Raw genomic sequence first — 21751 nt, forward strand, 5'->3', positions numbered from 1 at the left:
AACTGATTTATAATATTGTGGAAGGGGGAGGGTTCAGAAATAGCTGCATAAAAACTCGACAAAATTGGAAATAATTCTTTGTGATATTTCAGGCAGTCCACAACTCGTAAGCAGTCTATTTAGTGACCGTTCAAAGTTAAGACGGCACTGGAAAAAAGCAAATTTTGACCGTTTTTCAGACTTATGACCATTGCTAAATCCCCATGATTATGCGAGCAAAATTTGGATCCTTGGCAACTGGTTCGCACTTATGACAGCTGGAGTATCTTGGGATCATGTGACCCCCTTTTGTGACCTTGTGATCAAGAGGGAAACAAGATTCACTTTACATCGGTGTCATTCACTTAAACACCTGCAGTAATTCACGTAACAACAGTGGCAAGAATGGTCATGAAACGAGTCAAAATCCACTTTGAAAGTGTTTCATTTAACAACATTGGGCTCAATTGTGGTCATAAGTTGAGGACTAGCTTTAATTATTGTCCCTTTTTTTATGGCTGGCATCTTGTTAGGCAATAAGCCAAGTTACGTCGCTGATTTCACGTCTCGCACCGGATTTGAAACATACACAATTTATTTGGAGTTATTGAATTATGAATTTTGTCCGGGAAAAATGGAGCATGGGGTTGGACTAGAAGACCTCCAAAGTCCCTTCTGTTATTCTGTATTTATTTTTATTCTGTGAGATAGTTAGGCACCCTTGGCAAAATACAATGCCCAAGGACTTGAGTGAGTTCCTGTTCTAGTACAAATTGAATATTTTGGGGACAATTATTTCGGGCTAACTCGGAGCTGACAGTTCCAGGACATGCAGTACTTTGAATAAAGTAAACAATAATCAGTAAGTTATTAACTTGGCTTCCTCCAATCCACGACTAGGCTGCAGATTCTGCCGTACGGATTGGTCTTTTGTTCAATTAACTTGATGCTTTGGATGAAGTCAGTTGTGGACCTATGAAGTCACAACAAACTACAATGATACCTTGTCTTACAAACTTAATTGGTTCCGGGACGAGGTTCTTAAGGTGAAAAGTTTGTAAGACGAAACAATGTTTCCCATAGGAAGCAATGGAAAAGCGATTAATGCGTGCAAGGCCAAAACTCTCCCCTTTTGCCAGCCGAAGCGCCCATTTTTGCGCTGCTGGGATTCCCCTGAGGCTCCCCTCCATGGGAAACCCCACCTCCGGACTTCTGTGTTTTTGCGATGCTGCAGGGAAATCCCAGCATCGCAAAAACAGGCGCTTTGCTGGCAACGGAAGTCTGAAGGTGGGGTTTCCCAGCGAAGGGAGCATCAGTGAAATCGCAGCATCACAAAAACACCGAAGTCCTCAAAACCCCACCTCCAGACGTGTGTTTTTGCGATGCTGCGATTTCGCTGAGGCTCCCCTCGCTGGGAAACCCCACCTCCGGACTTCCGTTGCCAGCAAAGTGCCCATTTTTGCACTGCTGGATTCCCCTGCTGGGATTCCCCTGCAGCATCACAGAAACATGGAAGTCCGGAGGTGGGGTTTCCCATGGAGGGGAGCCTCAGGGGAATCCCAGCAGCGCAAAAATGGGTGCTTCACTGGCAACGGAAGTCCGGAGGTGGGGCATCCCAGCGGCGGTGGTGGGTTTGTAAACTGAAAATAGTTTGTAAGAAGAGGCAAAAAAATCTTAAACCCTGGGTTTGTATCTCGAAAAGTTTGTATGACGAGGCGTTTGTAAGACGAGGTATCACTGTATTTTGGGGTCGATTTTTTTGCTCCACGAATGCTGTGATTTTTCAACCTTGAACACGCGAGGACTTCAACTCCCAGAATTCCTCCGTCAGCATGCCGGCTGAGGAATTCTGGTAGCTGAAGTCCAGAAATCTTAGCATGGCCAACCAAACATTGGTAAGATATGTGAGGACTTCAACTCCCAACATTCCCTCGCTAGCAGGCTGGCTGAGGACTTCTGGGAGATGAAGTCCAGACATCTTAGCAGTGCCAAATATTATCTTAAAGGGAAGGTAAGAAGGATCATCTTGGAGAGACACCCACATTGCTTTGCAAGTAGAGAAATCTTGGAATAAGTCAATTACAGTAGTACCTCTAGATACGATCTGCTCTACATGCGAGTATTCCAAGATATGAGCCATGAGGGGAGAGACATTTCTGTTCTAGTCCCAAGCTCAAATTCGGGATACGAGCCGAGTGTCCACTAGGTGGCGCAAGAATCCTTGCTTTTGGTTATCTCGGAGGGGAAAAACAACGTCTAAAGTTATTTGTTCCAGATACGAGTTGCCTCGAGATACAAGCTCCCTTCTGGAACGAATTATGCTCGTATCTAGGGGTACTACTGTATTCGTTAGATTTTCTTTTGTCCAAGGCGGTGTATGGAATATTGTCTCGTCACAATATCCTTAGTCTAGTTGACAACATCTCAAAGGAGATAGGACTGCCTACTTGCTCCCTTCCAACTCTAATATTAAATCTAAATCTAAACATGAGATGGTTTTGTTTTAACAAGGAATTAAGATTGTCTTAATGCACTCGAACACATTTTTAGGGTGTTCTAGAATTTATCTAAATTTTATTTCAGCTGATATCATTGCCAGGGGCATTCAAACTGTGGAGAGAGCCATTGTATTTTTCATTTTGCGACCTCGAGATGTCCTGTTTGTGCGTGTGCGTGTGTGTGTGTGAAATCAGGAATTTCCTTTTGATTTTTTTTTTTTAATTATATTTTCAAAATGCTACTAGGTCTTTCAGCCCGGAGAACTGAACCAAAACAATCTTTCCCAAACGAAAGAAAGTAAAAACATGGAGGGAACATTATTATTATTATTATTATTATTATTATTATTATTATTATTATTATTTGAAAGAATGTTTGGCATAATATAACGCTGATTACACAACTGCAAACCTGCCCAACGTTTTCGAAGAAATATTCCGAGACCGAGAAACTTGAAACCTTGAGTAAACTTGGGAGTCTCACTTACAACCGCTTGCAAATGTCCTCGACTCATAAGCACCCGTTTAGTGACCGTTCAAAGTTACAGAAGCCCTGGAAAATCGACTTATGGCTGTTTTTCAAACTTATGACCATTACGATACCCCTGTCAAGCAATCAAGATTTGTATGCTTGGCAACTGTTTAGCCACCCCGAGTCTACGGAGAGGGGTGGCATACAAATCCAATAAATTATTATTATTATTAGGGAGTCGTACCAGGTTTTACAGCCTTAAATTAACGACTGCAGTTATTCCGGTAGTCACTGTAAAATGGGACAGAATTCACTTAACAACGGCTTCACTTAGCAACCGAAATTTGGAGCTCGATTGTGGCCGTACGTTGAGCTGTATTTATCCTTCTCAAAACTGTAGGTAACTGCAACTCAGTTTCCAACCAGGGTTATGATGTACTGCTCTTTTACTCCCCGGAGACCAGGGTATAATAAAAGGGAATATTTTTAGTTGAGGGCTGAATTGTGGGGTCTGAGCTTGGTGCTTTTCTTCCAGACGTCTCCTGACCCAACCAGGTGACACTATCAGTGGTAGAAAGGAGGGGGATTGCATGTATAAAAGCAGAGAGAAAAGCCAACCCCCTTCTAAGCACTGATGATGTCGCCTGGGCCGGGAAGGAAACCAATCAGCTCGGAGCGCACCAAACTCCCCGACCAAGGTGCGTGTTGTGTATCAAATGGACAATGGCATCTTCTGTATGTGAAACACGGATTTCTGCCAACGGGGCGCGACTACCTTGGTTAGTCTACCTGTCTCACTCACGGAGTGCACCCGCCTCTGTCAACCTTATAAGACGGAGACCAACCAAACTGGGCCCAGAAAAATCCCGGACGATCCCCCCAACCATTAGCGTCAAATATCCGTTTCTTTAAGCCCGCATGATTCCGAGTCCGTCAGACTATCGTCGTACATTTGATAGTCGATGCATTCCAAGAGTTCATTGGGGATGCCGATGGAGACCGACTCCACCTCTGTTTTGAAGGAGGCCGCCATGCCGCCCCTGAGGGAGCTCCCGCGCATCTTGTGGGAGAGGCTGTTCATGGTCTCCTTAAGTTGGATGCCGGGTTTGTGGAAGGGGGAAAATATCCTCCATCTCTTGAAGCTCAGAGTCCGCCTCTTGCTCGACCGCTCCAAGCTGCCGGAGTTCAATATGAAGGAGCCGTTGAGGGTGGAGATCCTGGAACGGGGCTCCCTCTCCGAGTCCCGCCGTGAGCCGTTGATAGAGGCCTCCCGCCAAGGGTTGTTGTAAACCCTCCAGATGGGCCTCTTCCGACGACACTGGCACTTGAGCAGACGGATGAAAGCGCGCTTGAACTCTTTGCTGGAGCAAGGGTAGATGATGGGGTTCACGCAGCTGTTGAAGTAGCCGAGCCAGAAGATAATCTTGAAGGCCATTCCTGAGGGCTTCAGGGAGGGGAAGAAGGAACCTGGGGAAAAAAGAGAGAAAAGGATGGAAGAAGACTTGAAAAGGAATGATAGAAGACCATAGAACAGTAGGACGGCGACAGTAGGCACAATTTCACCTCACAACGTGAGGTGGAAGAGTCTTGTGAGGACAGAGAAGGAACTCCATACTTTTCAAGAACAGGGGCTGGGATTGGGTGCTGAGCTCCATACTTTTCATGAACAGAGGCTGGGATTGGATGTTGGGTTCCATAACTTTCATGAACAGGGGCTGGGATTGGATTTGGGTTCCATGAACAGGGCTGGGATTGGGTGCTGGGCTCCATACTTTTCATGAACATGGGCCGGGATTGGGTGCTGAGCTCCATACTATTCATGAACAGGGGCTGGGATTGGGTGCTGGGCTCCATACTTTTCATGAACAGGGGCTGGGATTGGATGCTGAGCTCCATACTTTTCAAGAACGGGCTGGGATTGGGTGCTGGGCTCCATACTTTTCATGAACAGGGGCCGGGATTGGCTGCTGACCCTTCTGTTGGAAGTTTTGTATCAAAATATATTTTATTATTTAAGCTCTCTCCATCTTCCCTTAAACATTAACAGAGTCCACCATGGACCGAGATGGACAATCTCTGCTAGATAACTGACAAATCAAGCTAAAACTGTTAATCAAGTAAAAATAGCAAACAAGAGAAAATTTTTATTTAAACTTCCTTACCCACCCCCCACCCCCAAAATAAGTTACACATATACAATCCACATATCAAAGGAGAAGGTGTCCAAACAGAAAAAGAATTAAGTCTATTCTCTGAGTCTGCGGAGAAGGGCGGCATAGAAATCCAACCAAATAATGACAATCATTAAGCGTTGTACCACATGATTCTTGACAAGTGTATCTTTTTCTTTTATGTACACTGAGAGCATCTGCACCAAAGACAAATTCCTTGTGGGTCCAATCACACTTGGCCAAGAAAGAATTCTATTCTATTCTATTCTATTCTATTCTGTTCTGTCGGGCTCTCTGGTAAACTTCTCCCAAAAATTCACAGGTACAAATTTCAGACACACACACGTTTGAAAATTCAAAACAATGTTCTTTATAATGAATATTCACTTAAACTAAGCCCTCTTTTGGTATAGCAAAGAGCCCTCGTTTCCAAACAAACTGGTAATTGGTACAAGTCCCTTATCAGTTCTGTGATACTTAGCTTGCAGCTGTGAGGCAATTCACAGTCCTTCTTCTTTCACAAAGTGAAACACACTTTGCTCTGGTTTAGTTTCAAAGCGAGGAAAAATCAGCACACAAAAGGTCAAAGTCAGTAAAGCAGTCACGAAACACAACGATCAGATAATCCTCCACAATGGCCAAACCCACAGGCTGCTCTTTATAGCAGCCTCACTCATGACCACAGCCCCACCCAACCACAGGTGGCCTCATTTTCTTTGATAATAATCTCTCAGTTGTTGCTGCCTATGCATCGCTCTCCGCATGCGTGGCTGTATCATTAACTCTTGTTCTGAATCCAAGGAGGAGCTAGATAATTGGTCTCCTTCTGAGCTGTCTGCCACACTCTCCTCCTCCCTGTCACTCATGTCTTCTTGGTCAGAGGAGCCTTCATCATCAGATTCCACCGGGGGCAAAACAGGCCTGCAGCATGTGGATGTCTCCCCCACATCCACAGTCCTTGGGGCAGGAGCTGGGCCAGAGCTAACCACAACATATTCTATTCTATTCTATTCTATTCTATTCTATTCTACAAGCAAACAAATAAATCCGCGGAACTGCACATTCAAAAGAATAAGCATCATAGATGACATGATACACAACCATGCACCATGAACTGGTGGTGACCCACTGGTGATGTCATGATGACATCATGGACTTGGTTTGGATGATGCCAGTTTTTGGACACTGACATATTTTTTAAAAATTATTTCCTGGGGGGATTTTTTTTAAAAAAGGATGGTTTTTTTTCTTCTGAGAATGCTCAGAAGCCGAGTTTCCAGCACTTAAATAAAATGAAAGGACTGGGCTCCAATTTGTCAGAAATAGTGTAGGGTCTCCCGCTTGGGTGCAGGGCTGGGGAGGGTTGGACTAGATGACCTACAAGGTCCCTTCCCACTTTGTTCATCTGCAACCTTTGTCATTCCAGATCCCAAAAAATGATCAAAAGTGCAACGCTGCTCTCTTCCAGCAGGGGTCTCCCTTGCCCTCTTCCAAAAACCGCCAGGCGATTGCCCTGAGGAGTTCTAAAAATAATTTTCTGACTCAGGCTATCGAGTGCCTTTTAATTTTAGATGACTCACGAGTCTCCGTGACTGAATTGTTAATTCATATGATGGGTTACAAAGCCTGGGCAAGCAAGGAATCGGAGCTAAATCCGAGTGTTTTTTGCTTCTGCACAGGCACAGAAGCTGTTCTTTCCCATGGGGTGGATGTGTCTTGAAGCTAAACACTACTGGAGGAAAATACATTTATTTTTATTTATTTATTTATTTTGTCCAATGAGGGTTTTAGTGGGTATATATATATCTATATACACATAGTAAAATACATGATGAAGGTTATAGAGGAGATACTCATAGTAAAATGTATCTAAGAAAGAAGAGAAGAGAAGATATAGGAATAGAACATATCAATGAAAGAATAGAAGAAGAGATAGAGGAATAGAAGAAAGGTATAGGAGATATAGGAGAGCAATAGGACAGGGGACGGAAGGCACTCTAGTGCACTTGTACTCGCCCCTTACTGACCTCTTAGGAATCTGGAGAGGTCAACAATAGATAATCTAAGGGTAAAGTGTTGGGGGTTTGGGGATGACACTATGGAGTCCGGTAATGAGTTCCACGCTTCGACAACTCGGTTACTGAAGTCATATTTTTTACAGTCAAGTTTGGAGCGGTTAATATTAAGTTTAAATCTGCTGTGTGCTCTTGTGTTGTTGTGGTTGAAGCTGAAGTAGTCGCCGACAGGCAGGACGTTGCAGCATATGATCTTGTGGGCAATACTTAGATCTTGTTTAAGGCATCTTAGTTCTAAACTTTCTAGGCCCAGGATTGAAAGTCTAGTCTCGTAGGGAATTCTATTTCGAGTGGAGGAGTGAAGGGCTCTTCTGGTGAAGTATCTTTGGACATTTTCAAGGGTGTTAATGTCTGAGATGCGACATGGGTTCCAAACAGATGAGGTGTATTCGAGGATGGGGTCTGGCAAAAGTTTTGTAAGCTCTGTTAAGTAGTGTGAGATTGCCAGAGCAGAAGCTACGTAGGATTAGGTTTACAACTGTATTCATAAATGAATACAGGAGATAAACATGTTAAACAATTGAATATACCCCTGAACTTTTTCTGTTACGAATTGTTAACCCCCCCCCCCCCAAAATATTAGACACATAGAAACATAGAAGACTGACGGCAGAAAAAGGCCTCCTGGTCCATTTAGTCTGCCCCTCTACTATTTCCTGTGTTTTAGCTTAGGATGGATCTATGTTCATCCAGGCATGTTTAAATTCAGTGACTGTGGATTGACCAACCACGTCTGCTGGAAGTTCGTTTCAAGTCTCTACTACTCTTTCAGTCAAATCATATTTTCTCACAATGCTTCTGATCTTTCCCCCAACTCACCTCAGATGGTGCCCCCACTTTCCTATTAAAAACACTTCCCTCCTGGACCTTATTCAACCCTTGAACATATTTAAATGTTTTGATCATGTCCCCCCCTTTTCCTTCCGTCCTCCAGAGTATACAGATTGAGTCCATGAAGTCTTTCCTGATAAGTGTGTAAAAACCTCCAGTGTTGGAGCATTTGCAACTTCTGGTAGCAAGGCGTTCCACTGGTTGATTTTTCTCACTGTCAGGGAATTTCTCCTCAGTTGTTGGTTGCTTGTTTAGTTTCCATCCGTCGCTTCTGCCTTCTGATGCTTTGGGTCTTCCCTCCCCTCAAATATTCCTTTCTCTTCTGAACTTTTGCAGAATAACAGGGTTGGACGGGACCTCCCGAGGTCTTCGAGTCCAACCCCTCTGCTCAAGCAGAAAACCCTCTATCATTTCAGGCCAATGGTTGTCCAATTTTTTCTGGAAAAAAAACAACCCGTCCCTTGTTGGAGCATCCACAATTTCTGGAGGGAAGCCATTCCACTGATTATTTGTACTCACTGACAGGAAATTTCTTCCTAATTCTATTAATTTTTCATTCCTAAGCTCCCTTCACACTGGCTGGCAACGATACGAACTTTAAAGGCAAATTCAGTGCTTCTGAGGAAAAGATTTTTAGTCCCGTTCTGGACTCAGGCACCGCAAAGGCCGAAATCCAGCCGAAAATTTTAATCTCCTCACCGGCCCTGTCTCTCTTGTAGCTTTGCAAGCAGTTTATATTTCTCTAATAATTCCAAAAATCACTGTGATAACGCAGCCCACTTTTATTTTACTTTACTTTACATTTATTTTTATATTTTTATATTTTTATATTTTTATATTTTTATATTTTTATATTTTTATATTTTTATATTATTTTTATATTTTTATATTATTTTTATATTTTTATATTATTTTTATACTTTTATATTGTTATATTATTTTTATATTTTTATATTATTTTTATATTTTTATATTATTTTTATATTATTTTTATATTTTTATATTATTTTTATATTTTTATATTATTTTTATATTATTTTTATATTATTTTTATATTTTTATATATTTTTTATATTATTTTTATATATTTATATTATTTTTATTATTTTTTTAAAAAAATTTTTAACATACAAACATCATACAAAACAACATTAAACATTTACAATTTATATATATACAAAATTTATCTTTTACAATTCTATATCTTTTTCTTAATTTCCACCCAGTTGTATATTTTTCCCCACACTCTGCAATAGTCCTTATTTTGTTGGTTTTGTATCTGGTATGTTAATTTGCTAAATTTGGCGCAGTCTAGTATTTTTTTAATTACCATTTCTTCGTCTGGAGTCTTTTCTTGTTTCCATGCTTGTGCGTATGCTAATCTTGCAGCTGTGAGTATATGATTTATTAAGTAATAATATATTTTTATATTTTTATATTATTTTTATATTTTTATATTATTTTTACATTATTGTGTGAGCCACCCTGAGTTGTTGTGAGCCGCCCTGAGTCCTTCAGGATTATTATTATTATTATTATTATTATTATTATTATTATTATTATTATTATTATTATTATTATTTAGATTTGTATGCTGCCCCTCTCCGAAGACTCGGAGCGGCTCACAACAGGAATACAAAATACAAATCCAATGATTAAAAAAGCAAAAGTTAAAAACCGTTAATTAAAAACACTCATACAACCCAAACATGGGCAACATAGAAGTCAAATTAAATTGACGGCAGAAAAAGACCTCATGGTCCATCTAGTTTGCCCTTATACTATTTCCTGTATTTTATCTTAGGATGGATGGATGTTTATCCCAGGCATGTTTAAATTCAGTTACTGTGGATCTGCCAATCATGTCTGCTGGACATTGGTTCCAAGCATCTACTACTCTTTCAGTAAAATAATATTTTGTCACGTTGCTTCTGATACTTCCCCTAACTAACCTCATATTGTGCCCCCTTGTTCTTGTGTCCACTTTCCTATTAAAAACACTTCCCTCCTGAACCTTATTTAACCCTTTAACAAATTTAAATGTTTCGATCATGTCCCCCCTTTTCCTTCTGTCCTCCAGACATAGAAGATTGACGGCAGAAAAAGACCTCATGGTCCATCTAGTCTGCCCTTACACTATTTCCTGTATTTTATCTAGGCTATTGTCTCTTTCTCCCCCATAGGAACACCCCCTCCACAACCCACATCAGTGGGTCCAGCCAAATTATCCTTCCGGCTCCACCGCTTCACAATGCTTCTGTGTGTGTCCTGCTTAGGGATCTGTTACACACAACAAAATGAAGATTTATTCCTTCTGCAACTCCCGGTTTGGCCCAAGCAAGGATTCCTCTCTTTCTCTCTCTCTCTCTCTGTGTGTGTGTGTGAGTGTTTGAGTGGACCTATCTTTGTGTTGCATAAAAGATTGCCCAACTGAGGAGTTACTTCCACCATGCAAATTGCAAGCGCTGGATTTTGCTGGGCATCACAGAGAGAGGGAATGGGGAGAGAGGAGAGAGGGAGGGAGAGAAGGCGAGGGAAAGCTTGGGAGAGAGAGGAAGAGGGGACAGCTAGAGGGAGAAGGGTAGAGAAAGAAAGGTGGGAGAAGAAGAGAGAAGAGGGGGAGAGAGAGGGAAAGGGAGGAAAGAAGGAAGGCAGAGAAAGAGGGAGAGAGAGGGAATGGGGAGAGAGGAGAGAGGTAGGGAGAGAAGGAGAGGGAAAGTTTGGGAACGAAGGAGAGGGAGCGAGAGGAAGAGCTAGAGGGAGGAGAAAGGTAGAGAGACAAAGGTGGGAGAGGAAGAGAGAAGAGAGAGGGGAGAGAGGGGAAGGGAGGAAAGAAGGAAGGCAGAGAAAGAGGGAGAGAGGAGAGAGGTGGGGAGAGATGGTGAGGGAAAGCTTGGGAGAGAAAGCAGGGAGAGAAAGAGAGGAGAGAATGAGAGGGAGAGAGAGGAAGAGCTAGAGGGAGGAGAAAGGTAGAGAGGAAGAGAGAAGAGGGAGAGAGAGAGAGAGAGGGGGGAAGCTAGAGAGAGGAGGGAGAGAAGGGAGAGAGAGAAGAGAGAGGGGAGAGAGGGGAAGGGAGGAAAGAAGGAAGGCAGAGAAAGAGGGAGAGAGGAGAGAGGTAGGGAGAGAAGGAGAGGGAAAGTTCGGGAACGAAGGAGAGGGAGCGAGAGGAAGAGCTAGAGGGAGGAGAAAGGTAGAGAGACAAAGGTGGGAGAGGAAGAGAGAAGAGAGAGGGGAGAGAGGGGAAGGGAGGAAAGAAGGAAGGCAGAGAAAGAGGGAGAGAGGAGAGAGGTGGGGGAGAGATGGTGAGGGAAAGCTTGGGAGAGAAAGCAGGGAGAGAAAGAGAGGAGAGAATGAGAGGGAGAGAGAGGAAGAGCTAGAGGGAGGAGAAAGGTAGAGAGAGGAAGAGAGAAGAGGGAGAGAGAGAGAGAGAGGGGGGGGAAGCTAGAGAGAGGAGGGAGAGAAGGGAGAGAGAGAGAGAGAGAGGGAGAGAGGGTGGGGAAAAAAGAGATTCCTGGAGCAGCAGAGGGAAACCGAAGCAAAATGTGCTTTTCTTCCCCAAAGGCTCCTTTGCCTAATGTCCAGCTGCCAAAAAGAACACAAGTGATGTGCCAAGTCCCAGCTTTGGCCCGCGTGGATTCCGTGTGAAAAACTCTGCATATTTTCCCATACTCTTTGACAGCTCGGAGGGGTGGAGGGTGGGGGTGTCTCCCCCTGGGCCGTCCTCGCCTGCCCTCTCTCCCCACCTGGGGACCCTCTCAAGACGGACCCGATGCCCAGGAAATCTTTCCTCAAATCTCCCAGAGTGACTTGGGCTTCGGAGGAGGCATTCCTCCAGGGTGGTGTCGGCCGAGGAAGGGAAGACGGGGTGAAAACAGGACGCCCTGGAATAGGGACCGTCCGTCTGGGCACACTGCCTGGCTGGGCCCAAGGGGATGCAGGGTAAACTTTGGTTTTCAACTCCTTTAGCCTTCCAGGATATAGTCACCACTTCGGGGCTTTATCAGTTTTAGCCTAAGCAGGTTTTCTTTTTTCTTTTTGCCTCTTCTCAAGAACCATTTTCCACTTACAAACCTGAACCTCCGAAACTGTAACTGGAAAAGGCAGGGAGAAGCCTCCGTGGGGCCTCTCTAGGAATCTCCTGGGAGGAAACAGGACCGGAAAAGGCAGGGAGAAGCCTTCATGGGGCTCTCTCTAGGAATCTCCTGGGATGAAACAGGACCGGAAAAGTTGGGGAGAAGCCTCCGTGGGGCCTCTCTAGGAATCTCCTGGGAGGAAACAGGACCGGAAAAGGCAGGGAGAAGCCTCCATGGGGCTCTCTCTAGGAATCTCCTGGGAGGAAACAGGACCGGAAAAGGCAGGGAGAAGCCTCTGTGGGGTTTCTCTAGGAATCTCCTGGGATGAAACGGGACCGGAAAAGTTGGGGAGAAGCCTCTGTGGGGCCTCTCTAGGAATCTCCTGGGAGGAAACAGGAGCAGAAAAGGAGGGAAGAAGCCTCCGTGGGGCCTCTCTAGGAATCTCCTGGGAGGAAACAGGACCGGAAAAGGCAGGGAGAAACCTCCGTGGGGCCTCTCTAAGGAATCTCCTGGGAGGAAACAGGGCCTCCACCCTCCCTGTGGTTTCCCCAATCACACGCATTATTTCCTTTTACATTGATTCCTATGGGAAAAATTGCTTCTTCTTACAAACTTTTCTACTTAAAAACCTGGTCACGGAACGAATTAAGTTCGTAAGTAGAGGTACCACTGTATTTGTACACAAAATGTTCTAACTTTTCACATGTCCTGATCCAATGTCCCTTCACATTCTCCCCATGTTCAGCATGTTTTTTCTAGGCAATTTCTCAGGGGCCAAAGACAAATGGTCCATCCTTTTATGAAAAAAAAATTCTTTAAGATTAGGACACAGTGTACATTTCAAGCCTCTCAACCACGTATTTTTCCCCCTTGCAGTTAATTACAACGTTCAGCTCATTTTATCGTACATTCCTTCCCCCACCCCACTTCACTAGGGCTTCTCGGAGGAAGAAGAAAACTCAAAACTCTCATCAAGTTGAAGACTTCTCCATCTTTGAATGGGTCAAAAAAAAATCATTTCAAAACTGGTGAGAAAGAGTTTTCCCTCTTTAGGATTAAAAACCCCCCCACAATATAGAGGATTTTCCTTAATATGAATTACGATAAAGATTAAAGAGTGAACAAAAGCATCAGAGAGAGAGAGACAGAGAGAGAGAGAAAGAGAGAGACAGAGAGAGAGAGAAAGAGAGAGAGACAGAGAGAGAGAAAAAGAGAGAGACAGAGAGAGAGAGAGAGAGAGAGAAAGAGAGATAGAGACAGAGAGAGAGAGAGAGAAAGAGAGAGAGACACACACAGAGAGAGAGAGACAGAGAGAGAGAGAGAGGGGGAGAGAGGAAATATTTCTCAATTTGAAATTGCTTCCAGGTACAATGGAACCTCTACTTAAGAACTTTTCTAGATAAGAACGGGGTGTTCAAGATTTTTTTGCCTCTTCTTAAGAACCATTTTCTACTTAAGAACCCGAGCCCGGAAAAATTTCCCAGCAAATTTGAGAGTGGCACGAAGGCCTGGCCAGTTTCCTGCCATTATTTTTTAAACCTTAAAGTTTTGGATTTTTTTTTATTCCCCTCACCTCATCTTCTTCTTTCGGCAGCGACTGTCCTCCTCCTCTTCCTCCTCCTCCTCCCACCCAAATTCCTTGATCGAAGTGTATAAAATCCTGCATGGGATAGAAAAGGTGGATAGAGAAAAAAGCTTTTCTCTATCACACAATACTAGGAAGGGTGCCCTCCCTAAAGCTCGTAGGTAAGAAAGCGAGGACAAATCAAGGAAATATTTCTTCACCCAGAGGGTCCTTGGTTGATGGAATCCACTTCCAGAAGAGGGCGTGACAGCTGTCAGCCTGGAGAGCTTCAAGGCAGGATTAGACAGATTCATGGATGGTGGTTATAGAAACGGATGTCCAAGTGCCGCCTCTATGTTGGTTGAGGCAGGCAGGATTCCCTTGAGTACCATTTGTTGGGGGTCAAGGGAAAGGGAGGGTCTTGCCTTCTCTTTCTGCTCATGATCCCCCTGGACAATTGATGGGCCACTGTGGGACACAGAATGCTGGACTCGATGGGCTTTGGCCTGATTCAGCAGGGCTCTTCTTAGGTTCTTATGTTCTTATGTGCCACTTGTGCCATATGTTTGCCATCACTTGCTGAGCAAGACCTCCAATGTCCCTCCCCGCTCTATTTTGATGGATTTTTATTTTTATTTTATTTTCATTTTTGCAAACTCAGATTAACATACCGTGCGAAAAAGGAGATGGTCTTTTGAACACCTACTCAACTAACTCAATGGCTTAATGTACTATAACAAATTCAATTAAGGCTTTTTTTATCCGGCGAGAGCCACGCCATTTATTTTCATTTAGCTAATTGTGCAGAAGCGGAGATACATTAAAAAAAAAAACCCTCTAATTTTCCGGATTGGAAATGTTCCTGGATCCTCCCACCCACCCCAATCAAACCCCTTTTTTTGGACTTTGGAGATCCCCCCCCCCCCACTCGTCCAGAAATATTCAAAGCTCCCTCTGGAAACCTCAGTGATGCTGTTTATTTTTTAAATGGCAACTGGATCCTTTTGGGGAAAGAGAATTTCTTTGCGGTCACTTCTTGCTGGCGTTTTGCAAATCACAGCCGACTGGCACTTAGTTATGAGCGTTCTCCCCAATCATCGAGCCAAGACCAATCCAAAGCCCCTTGTGAATGCAGTAAAATGCAGAAAATACCATGCAATGGCTAAAGGGCAGACCTACAACACCGCAGTGAAGTAGCTGTGAGAATAGATACAACCAAGATTAAGGGAGGCCCTAATACCACTCTATGTATCCCTAGTAAGTCCCCACCTAGAGTATTGAATCCAGTTTTGGTCCCCACACTATAAAAAAGATGTTGAGACTCTAGAAAGAGTGGAGGGAAGAGCAACCATGATGATTAACCATTGACCGGGGGGCAGGGGAGGTAGTCTTGATTAAAAATTTGGTCAATATGGAGCAAAAAAAAAAAATCTTTCTTTTTTTTCTCTCTCTCTCTCTTTCTCCCTCCCTTTCTTTCTTTCAATTTCTCTCTCCCTCTCTCCCTCCCTCCCTCTTTCTTTCTCTTTTCCTTCCTCTCTCTCTTTCTCTCTCCCCCTCCCTCCCCCTTTCTCTTTCTTTCTCTCTCTTCCTTCCTTCCTTTCTCTTTTTTCTCTCCCTCTCTCTCCCCTTCCCACCCCCTCTCATTCTCCCACCCTTTCTCTCTATTTCTCTCTTTCTCCCTCCCTCTTTCTTTCTCTCTCTCTTTCTCCCTCTCTTTTTTCTTTCTCTCTCATCTTCCCTCTTTCTTTCTCTCTCTCTCCTCCCTCTCTTTTTTCTTTCTCTCTCATCTTCCCTCCCTTTCCTCTCTCTCTCTTCCTTCCTTCCTCTCTTTCTCCCTCCCTCTTTCTTTCTTTCTCCCCCTTCCTCTCTCTTTTTTCTCTCCCTCCCTCTTTCCCTCCCTCTCTTTCTCTCTCTCTTCCTCCCTCTCTTTCTCTCTTCCTCCATCTCTTTTTTCTCTTTCTCTCACTTCCTCTGTCCCTTTCTATTTCTCTCTCTTTCTCTCCCTCCCCTCCCTCTTTCTTTCTCTCTCTTTTTCTCTCTCTCTCTTTCTCTCTCTCTTTCTCTTCCTTCCTTCCTTCCCTCTCTCTCTCTCTCTCTCTCTCACACACACACACTTTCTTTCTCTCCCTTCCACTGGCCGTCCCCCTCTTCCATTCCAAAATCGGGATATTTTTGAAACCTCATGGGACACGGGGACAATTTATTCAAAAGCGGGACTGTCCCTCCAAAAGCGGGACACCTTACTGTAAGGTCCCTTCCTGCTCTATTTTGAATGGAAAAATTGAACTGAAACCCCCTGCTGAAACCCCCTTAGAGAAAAGGTTCCAGTCCCTTCCTTGTGTTGTTGTGAACATGACAAACCCCACCTTCAGTAACAAGGGAAGGTATTTCGCTTCCGGTCCTAAAAAAATCATTTCCCTTTCTCTCTAACGCAAATTCTCCCGCAGGAAACTACTGGATGTATTGGGGAGGGGGACTCGTTCTCCTGTTGCTTTTGGCATTTATGATATTTATTCATTACGACTCTCTATTTGTTTCGATTAGGCTTTCCACGCTGACTTGCCAAGATCAATTGCAATCCAAAGGCAAGTTAAAAACCAACAAGAACAACAACCCTGTTTAAACGATTAAAGTCGATGTTAAATTATAAGCCGCGGGGAAAACTCCAGTTATAGGGGTTTTAATGGCAACGCTACAGCATTTTAAAAACGCCGGCCGAGAGAGGCATTTTCTCCATCCAAAAGGAATTGGTCATTGGAAGGGGTCCGGAGAGCACAGTCCAAATAAATGGGGGGGATGGCAGGAAACTGGCCGGACCTTCGTGCCACTCTCAAACTTCCTGGGAAATTTTTCTGGGCTCGGGTTCTTAAGAAGGAAATGGTTCTTAAGAAGAGGCAAAGAAATCTTGAACACCCGGTTCTTATCTAGAAAAGTTCTTAAGTAGAGGCGTTCTTAAGTAGAGGCACCACTATATTACTAAGCCAACTGCTTGGACAGAATACTAATAGCGCAGAAGCTAAAACCAATAGGGCGGCACCTATGGCGCTGCCAAGAGAGCTAGTTTGGGGGATGTCCAGCTGTCGATTCAGCGAGCGGGGGGGGGGGGGGGGGGCGGAGTCCCACTACCAGTTTTATTTATTTATTTATTTATGTATGTATTTGTTTGTTTGTTTGTTTATTTTGTCCAATACACAATGAGGGTTTTAGTGGGTATATATCTATATACACATAGTAAAATACATGATGAAGGTTATAGAGGAGATACTCATAGTAAACTATATCTATGAAAGAATAGAAGAGAAATTATAGGAATAGAACATATCAATGAAAGAATAGAAGAAGAGATATAGGAATAGAAGAAAGGTATAGGAGATATAGGAGAGCAATAGGACAGGGGATGGAAGGCACTCTAGTGCACTTGTACTCGCCTCTTACTGACCTCTTAGGAATCTGGATAGGTCAACCGTGGATAATCTAAGGGTAAAGTGTTGGGGGTTTGGGGATGACACTATGGAGTCTGGTAATGAGTTCCACGCTTCGACAACTCGGTTACTGAAGTCGTATTTTTTACAGTCAAGTTTGGAGCGGTTAATATTAAGTTTAAATCTGTTGTGTGCTCTTGCGTTGTTGTGGTTGAAGCTGAAGTGGTCGCCGACAGGCAGGATGTTGCAGCATATGATCTTGTGGGCAATACTTAGATCTTGTTTAAGGCGTCTTAGTTCTAAACTTTCTAGGCCCAGGATTGAAAGTCTAGTCTTGTAGGGTATTCTATTTCGAGTGGGGGAGTGAAGGGCTCTTCTGGTGAAGTATATTTGGACATTTTCAAGGGTGTTGATGTCTGAGATGCGATATGGGTTCCAAACAGATGAGCTGTATTCGAGGATGGGTCTGGCAAAAGTTTTGTAAGCTCTGGTAAGTAGTGTGAGATTGCCAGAGCAGAAGCTACGTAGGGGCTCTTCAAAGTTGACAACTTTGAGACTTGTGGACTTCAACTCCCAGGATTCCCCAGCCGGCGTTGATTCTAAGGACGCGTAAACTAGCTTGTTTCTGTCTGGTTGTAAACCCGGTTCACCGGTTTCTGTCCTTTGCCTGAGTTGACTCTCTCTGCCAAGGTAGCCTTATCCTTTGATAACCCAGGCACTTTCAGCTGCGTGTGACCCTTTTACAGGGCTAAAAAAAGAGGACGCCGATAAAACTTTCCAAAATATTGAGTCTAGCCCAGCCAGCAAAGCCAAGGAGAGAGAGAGAGAGAGAGACAGCTAGCCAGCCTGTAACTCATTGAAATAATATTCCTGGGGGATTAAAAGTGAAGGAAAAGGCGAAAGATTTATACGATCTGAAGAGAAACCAGAATACAGTGATATCTCGTCTTACGAACTTAATTGGTTCCGGGACGAGGTTTGTAAGGTGAAAAGGTTTTAAGATGAAACAATGTTTCCCATAGGAATCAATGGAAAAGCGCTTAATGCGTGCAAGCCCAAAACTCACCCCTTTTGCAAGCCGAAGCGCCCGTTTTTGCACTGCTGGGATTCCCCTGAGGCTCCCCTCCATGGGAAACCCCACCTCCGGACGTCCGTGTTTTTTTGATGCTGCAGGGAAATCCCATCAGGGGAATCCCAGCAGCAAAAAACAGGTGCTTCGCTGACAACCGAAGTCCGGAGGTGGGGTTTCCCAGCGAGGGGAGCCTCAGCGAAATTGCAGCATCGCAAAAACATGGAAGTCCTCGAAACCCCACCTCCGGACTTCCGTGTTTTTGTGATAATGCGATTTCACTGAGGCTCCCCTCGCTGGGAAACCCCACCTCCGGACTTCTGTTGTCAGGGAAGCACCTGTTTTTGCAATGCTGCAGGGGAATACCAGCAGCGCAAAAACGGGCGCTTCGCTGGCAATGGAAGTCCGGAGGTGGGGTTTCCCACCTATCTATCTATCTATCTATCTATCTATCTATCTATCTATCTATCTATCTATCATCTATCTATCTCATCATCTATCTCATTTATCTCATCTACCTACCTACCTATTTCATGTATCATCTACCTACCTACCTACCTACCTACCTACCTACCTATCTATCTATCTATATATATATCTATATATCTATATATCTATATATCTATATATCTATATATCTATATATCTATCATCTATCTATCTCATCATCTATCTCATTTATCTCATCTACCTACCTACCTACCTATCTCATCTATCTATCTCATCATCTATCTCATTTATCTCATCTACCTACCTACCTACCTATTTCATGTATCATCTACCTACCTACCTACCTACCTATCTATCTATCTATCTATCAATCAATCAATCTACCTCCCTCCCTAGCTACCTATCACCCATCCATCCATCCATCCATCCATCCATCCATCCATCCATCCATCCATCCATCTATCTATCTATCTATCTATCTATCTATCTATCTATCTATCATCTATCTGATTTTTATCCTGCCTTTGTTACTTGATAGATAAGGTACTGAACATACCTAATATTTCTTCTTCCTCCTATTTTCCCTGCAATAATAATTTGGGAGATTGGTCAGCCTTGGAGAGAGGAACCTATTATTTTATCCACTGTTTAGGGCTTTAAAAAACCCTTATTCAGAGAGACTAACAATGAAAGAGCTTGCAAGCCAGTAAGAGCTGGGAACATCGTTAGCACCTGGAAAGAAACATTCGGAGCAAGTAGAACAATGGGAAAAAAAACCCTGCAAAGATTTAGGGCTTGGAAAACGTTCTTTGCAGAGAGTAACAATGAAAGAACCTGCAAGATAAGAGCTGGGAAGATCGTTAGCACCTAGTTAGGGCTGGGGGAAAAAAACCTTTGAAAAAAGCTACATTCAGAGTATAAGATGCACCTGAATTTTCAGCCTATTTTAGGGAGGAAAAAGGTGCATCTTATACTTTAAAAAATACGGTATATCAGTGTTTCTCAGAATTGGCTATGTTAAGACATATGGATATCAGCTTCCCAGAATTCTCCAACCAGCAGTCACCCCGTGTTCTGACGCCTATCATAGATCACCAGGATCAGAACTCGGTACCTTGAATGGCATAAGAATCATTTTGTTGTCCCACCAACACAGGATGAAAGGAAGAACTTTTCAAGGCCAGGACACGCTTGCGGGACACGCTTGCGAAACGTGGATTTTTTTTGTAAACAGCCTGGGAATTTTTTTTATCAACTCTTGCGGTTAGGTTTAGCCGATTCGGCGGCTGGGTTGGCGCTATAACTCCCGAGGAATCTGGCTCAAGGCCCTGAGTGGTAATGAAAGCTTGTCAGGCCAAACCAGAAAACCCCCCTGCGTTTTATAACGTCCTGTGATTTATTGGCATGTCAGAGTGGTGATCTTGATGGATAGCTCTTTTGACGTGAGCCATGGCTAATGGGTTTGGCTCGGAGCCAGAAATAAGCAGGACCTCTCAAAGTAAACACCACAAATACACACACACACACACATACACATACACACACATGGAGTGTGTGTGTGCAAAGAATCCAATTCCCACTGAGCAAGCAAAAGAGATCCCATATCTTTTGGGCAATTGTCTTCGGAGAAGGATGGAATACAAATCTAATTAATAATAATAATAATAATAATAATAATAATAATAATAATAATAACAACAACAACAACAATAATAATGTAATAATAAAGTAAATAATATTAATATTAATATTAACATTAATAATAATAATATTAATGTTAATAATAATATTAATGTTAATAATAATAATATTAATGATAATAATGATAATAATAATAATAATAATAATAATAATAATAATAATAATAATAATAATAATAATAATAGAAACATAGAAGACTGACGGCAGAAAAAGACCTCCTGATCCATCTAGTCTGCCCTTATACTATTTCCTGTATTTTTATCTTAGGATGGATCTATGTTTATCCCAGGCATGTTTCAATTCAGTTCCTGTGGATTTGTCTACCACGTCTGCTGGAAGTTTGTTCCAAGGATCTACAACTCTTTCAGTAAAATAATATTTTCTCATGTTGCTTTTGATCTTTCCCCCAACTAACTTCAGATTGTGTCCCCTTGTTCTTGTGTTCACTTTCCTATTAAAAACACTTCCCTCCTGAACCTTATTTAACCCTTTGACATATTTAAATGTTTCCATCATGTCCCCCCTTTTCCTTCTGTCCTCCAGACTCTACAGATGGAGTTCGTGAAGTCTTTCCTGATACGTTTTATGCTTGAGACCTTCCACCATTCTTGTAGCCCGTCTTTGGACCCGTTCAATTTTATCAATATCTTTTTGTAGGTGAGGTCTCCAGAACTGAACACAGTCTTCCAAATGGGGTCTCACCAGCACTCTATACAGTGGGATCACAATCTCCCTCTTCCTGTATACCTCTAGCTATGCAGCCAAGCGTCCTACTTGCTTTCTCTACCGCCTGACTGCACAGCTCACCCATTTTGAGAATAATAATTCTTCGTGATTTCACTTTTCGTAGCTGAGAAAGGCTGGGGGGTTTTTTTTGGGGGGGGGGGGAGATCAGCAACCCTGTCTTGTCTGCGGTTTTATTTATTTTTCATTTTTAGCATTGATTGTCCTTTTGCAATGTTTTCCCCCCCCTTAATTTTATATACACCAAAGCATAACATACAAACATGCAATATTAGGAATCTTCGTTCCTGCCTTAATTACAGCTTAAGATCTCTTCCTGACGGTTAGAATGATTAATAACAATTAATAACCAGAAGTTGTGAGTGCTCCAATGCTGGAAGCTTTTAAGAAGATGTTGGATAACCATTTGTCTGAAGTAGTGTAGGGTTTCCTGTCTAAGCCGGGGGTTGGACTAGAAGACCTCCAAGGTCCCTTCCAACTCTGTTATTCTGTTCTACTATTATTCAGAAAATTTCTTATGCATACATTGGCATCCTTGGTAGGACTAGGATTCATCATCCCCTGGTGATTGGCCAAAAGTCACCCAGCTACTTTGCACGCCTATGGCAGGACTAGAACTCACTGTCTCCTGGTGATTGGCCCAAAGTTACCCAGCCAGCTTTCATGCTTAAGGCAGGACTAGAAATGACAGTTTCTAGATAG

General features: G+C 43.1%; 1 protein-coding gene across 1 annotated transcript in view; it reads right to left on the minus strand.

Moving 5' to 3' along the window:
• Positions 1-1610: 1610 nt before the first annotated feature.
• The window catches only part of ADRA1D (adrenoceptor alpha 1D), a 39126-nt gene continuing 18985 nt past the window's right edge, over positions 1611-21751 (minus strand). Inside the window, exon 2 of the mRNA XM_070756531.1 lies at positions 1611-4416. Within this exon, the coding sequence (XP_070612632.1) occupies positions 3842-4416 (575 nt within the window). The 3' untranslated portion in view covers positions 1611-3841. The remainder of the gene's footprint in view (positions 4417-21751) is intronic.

The sequence above is a fragment of the Erythrolamprus reginae genome, chromosome 7 (genome assembly GCF_031021105.1).
Source record: "Erythrolamprus reginae isolate rEryReg1 chromosome 7, rEryReg1.hap1, whole genome shotgun sequence".
NCBI classification, from domain to species: domain Eukaryota; kingdom Metazoa; phylum Chordata; class Lepidosauria; order Squamata; family Dipsadidae; genus Erythrolamprus; species Erythrolamprus reginae.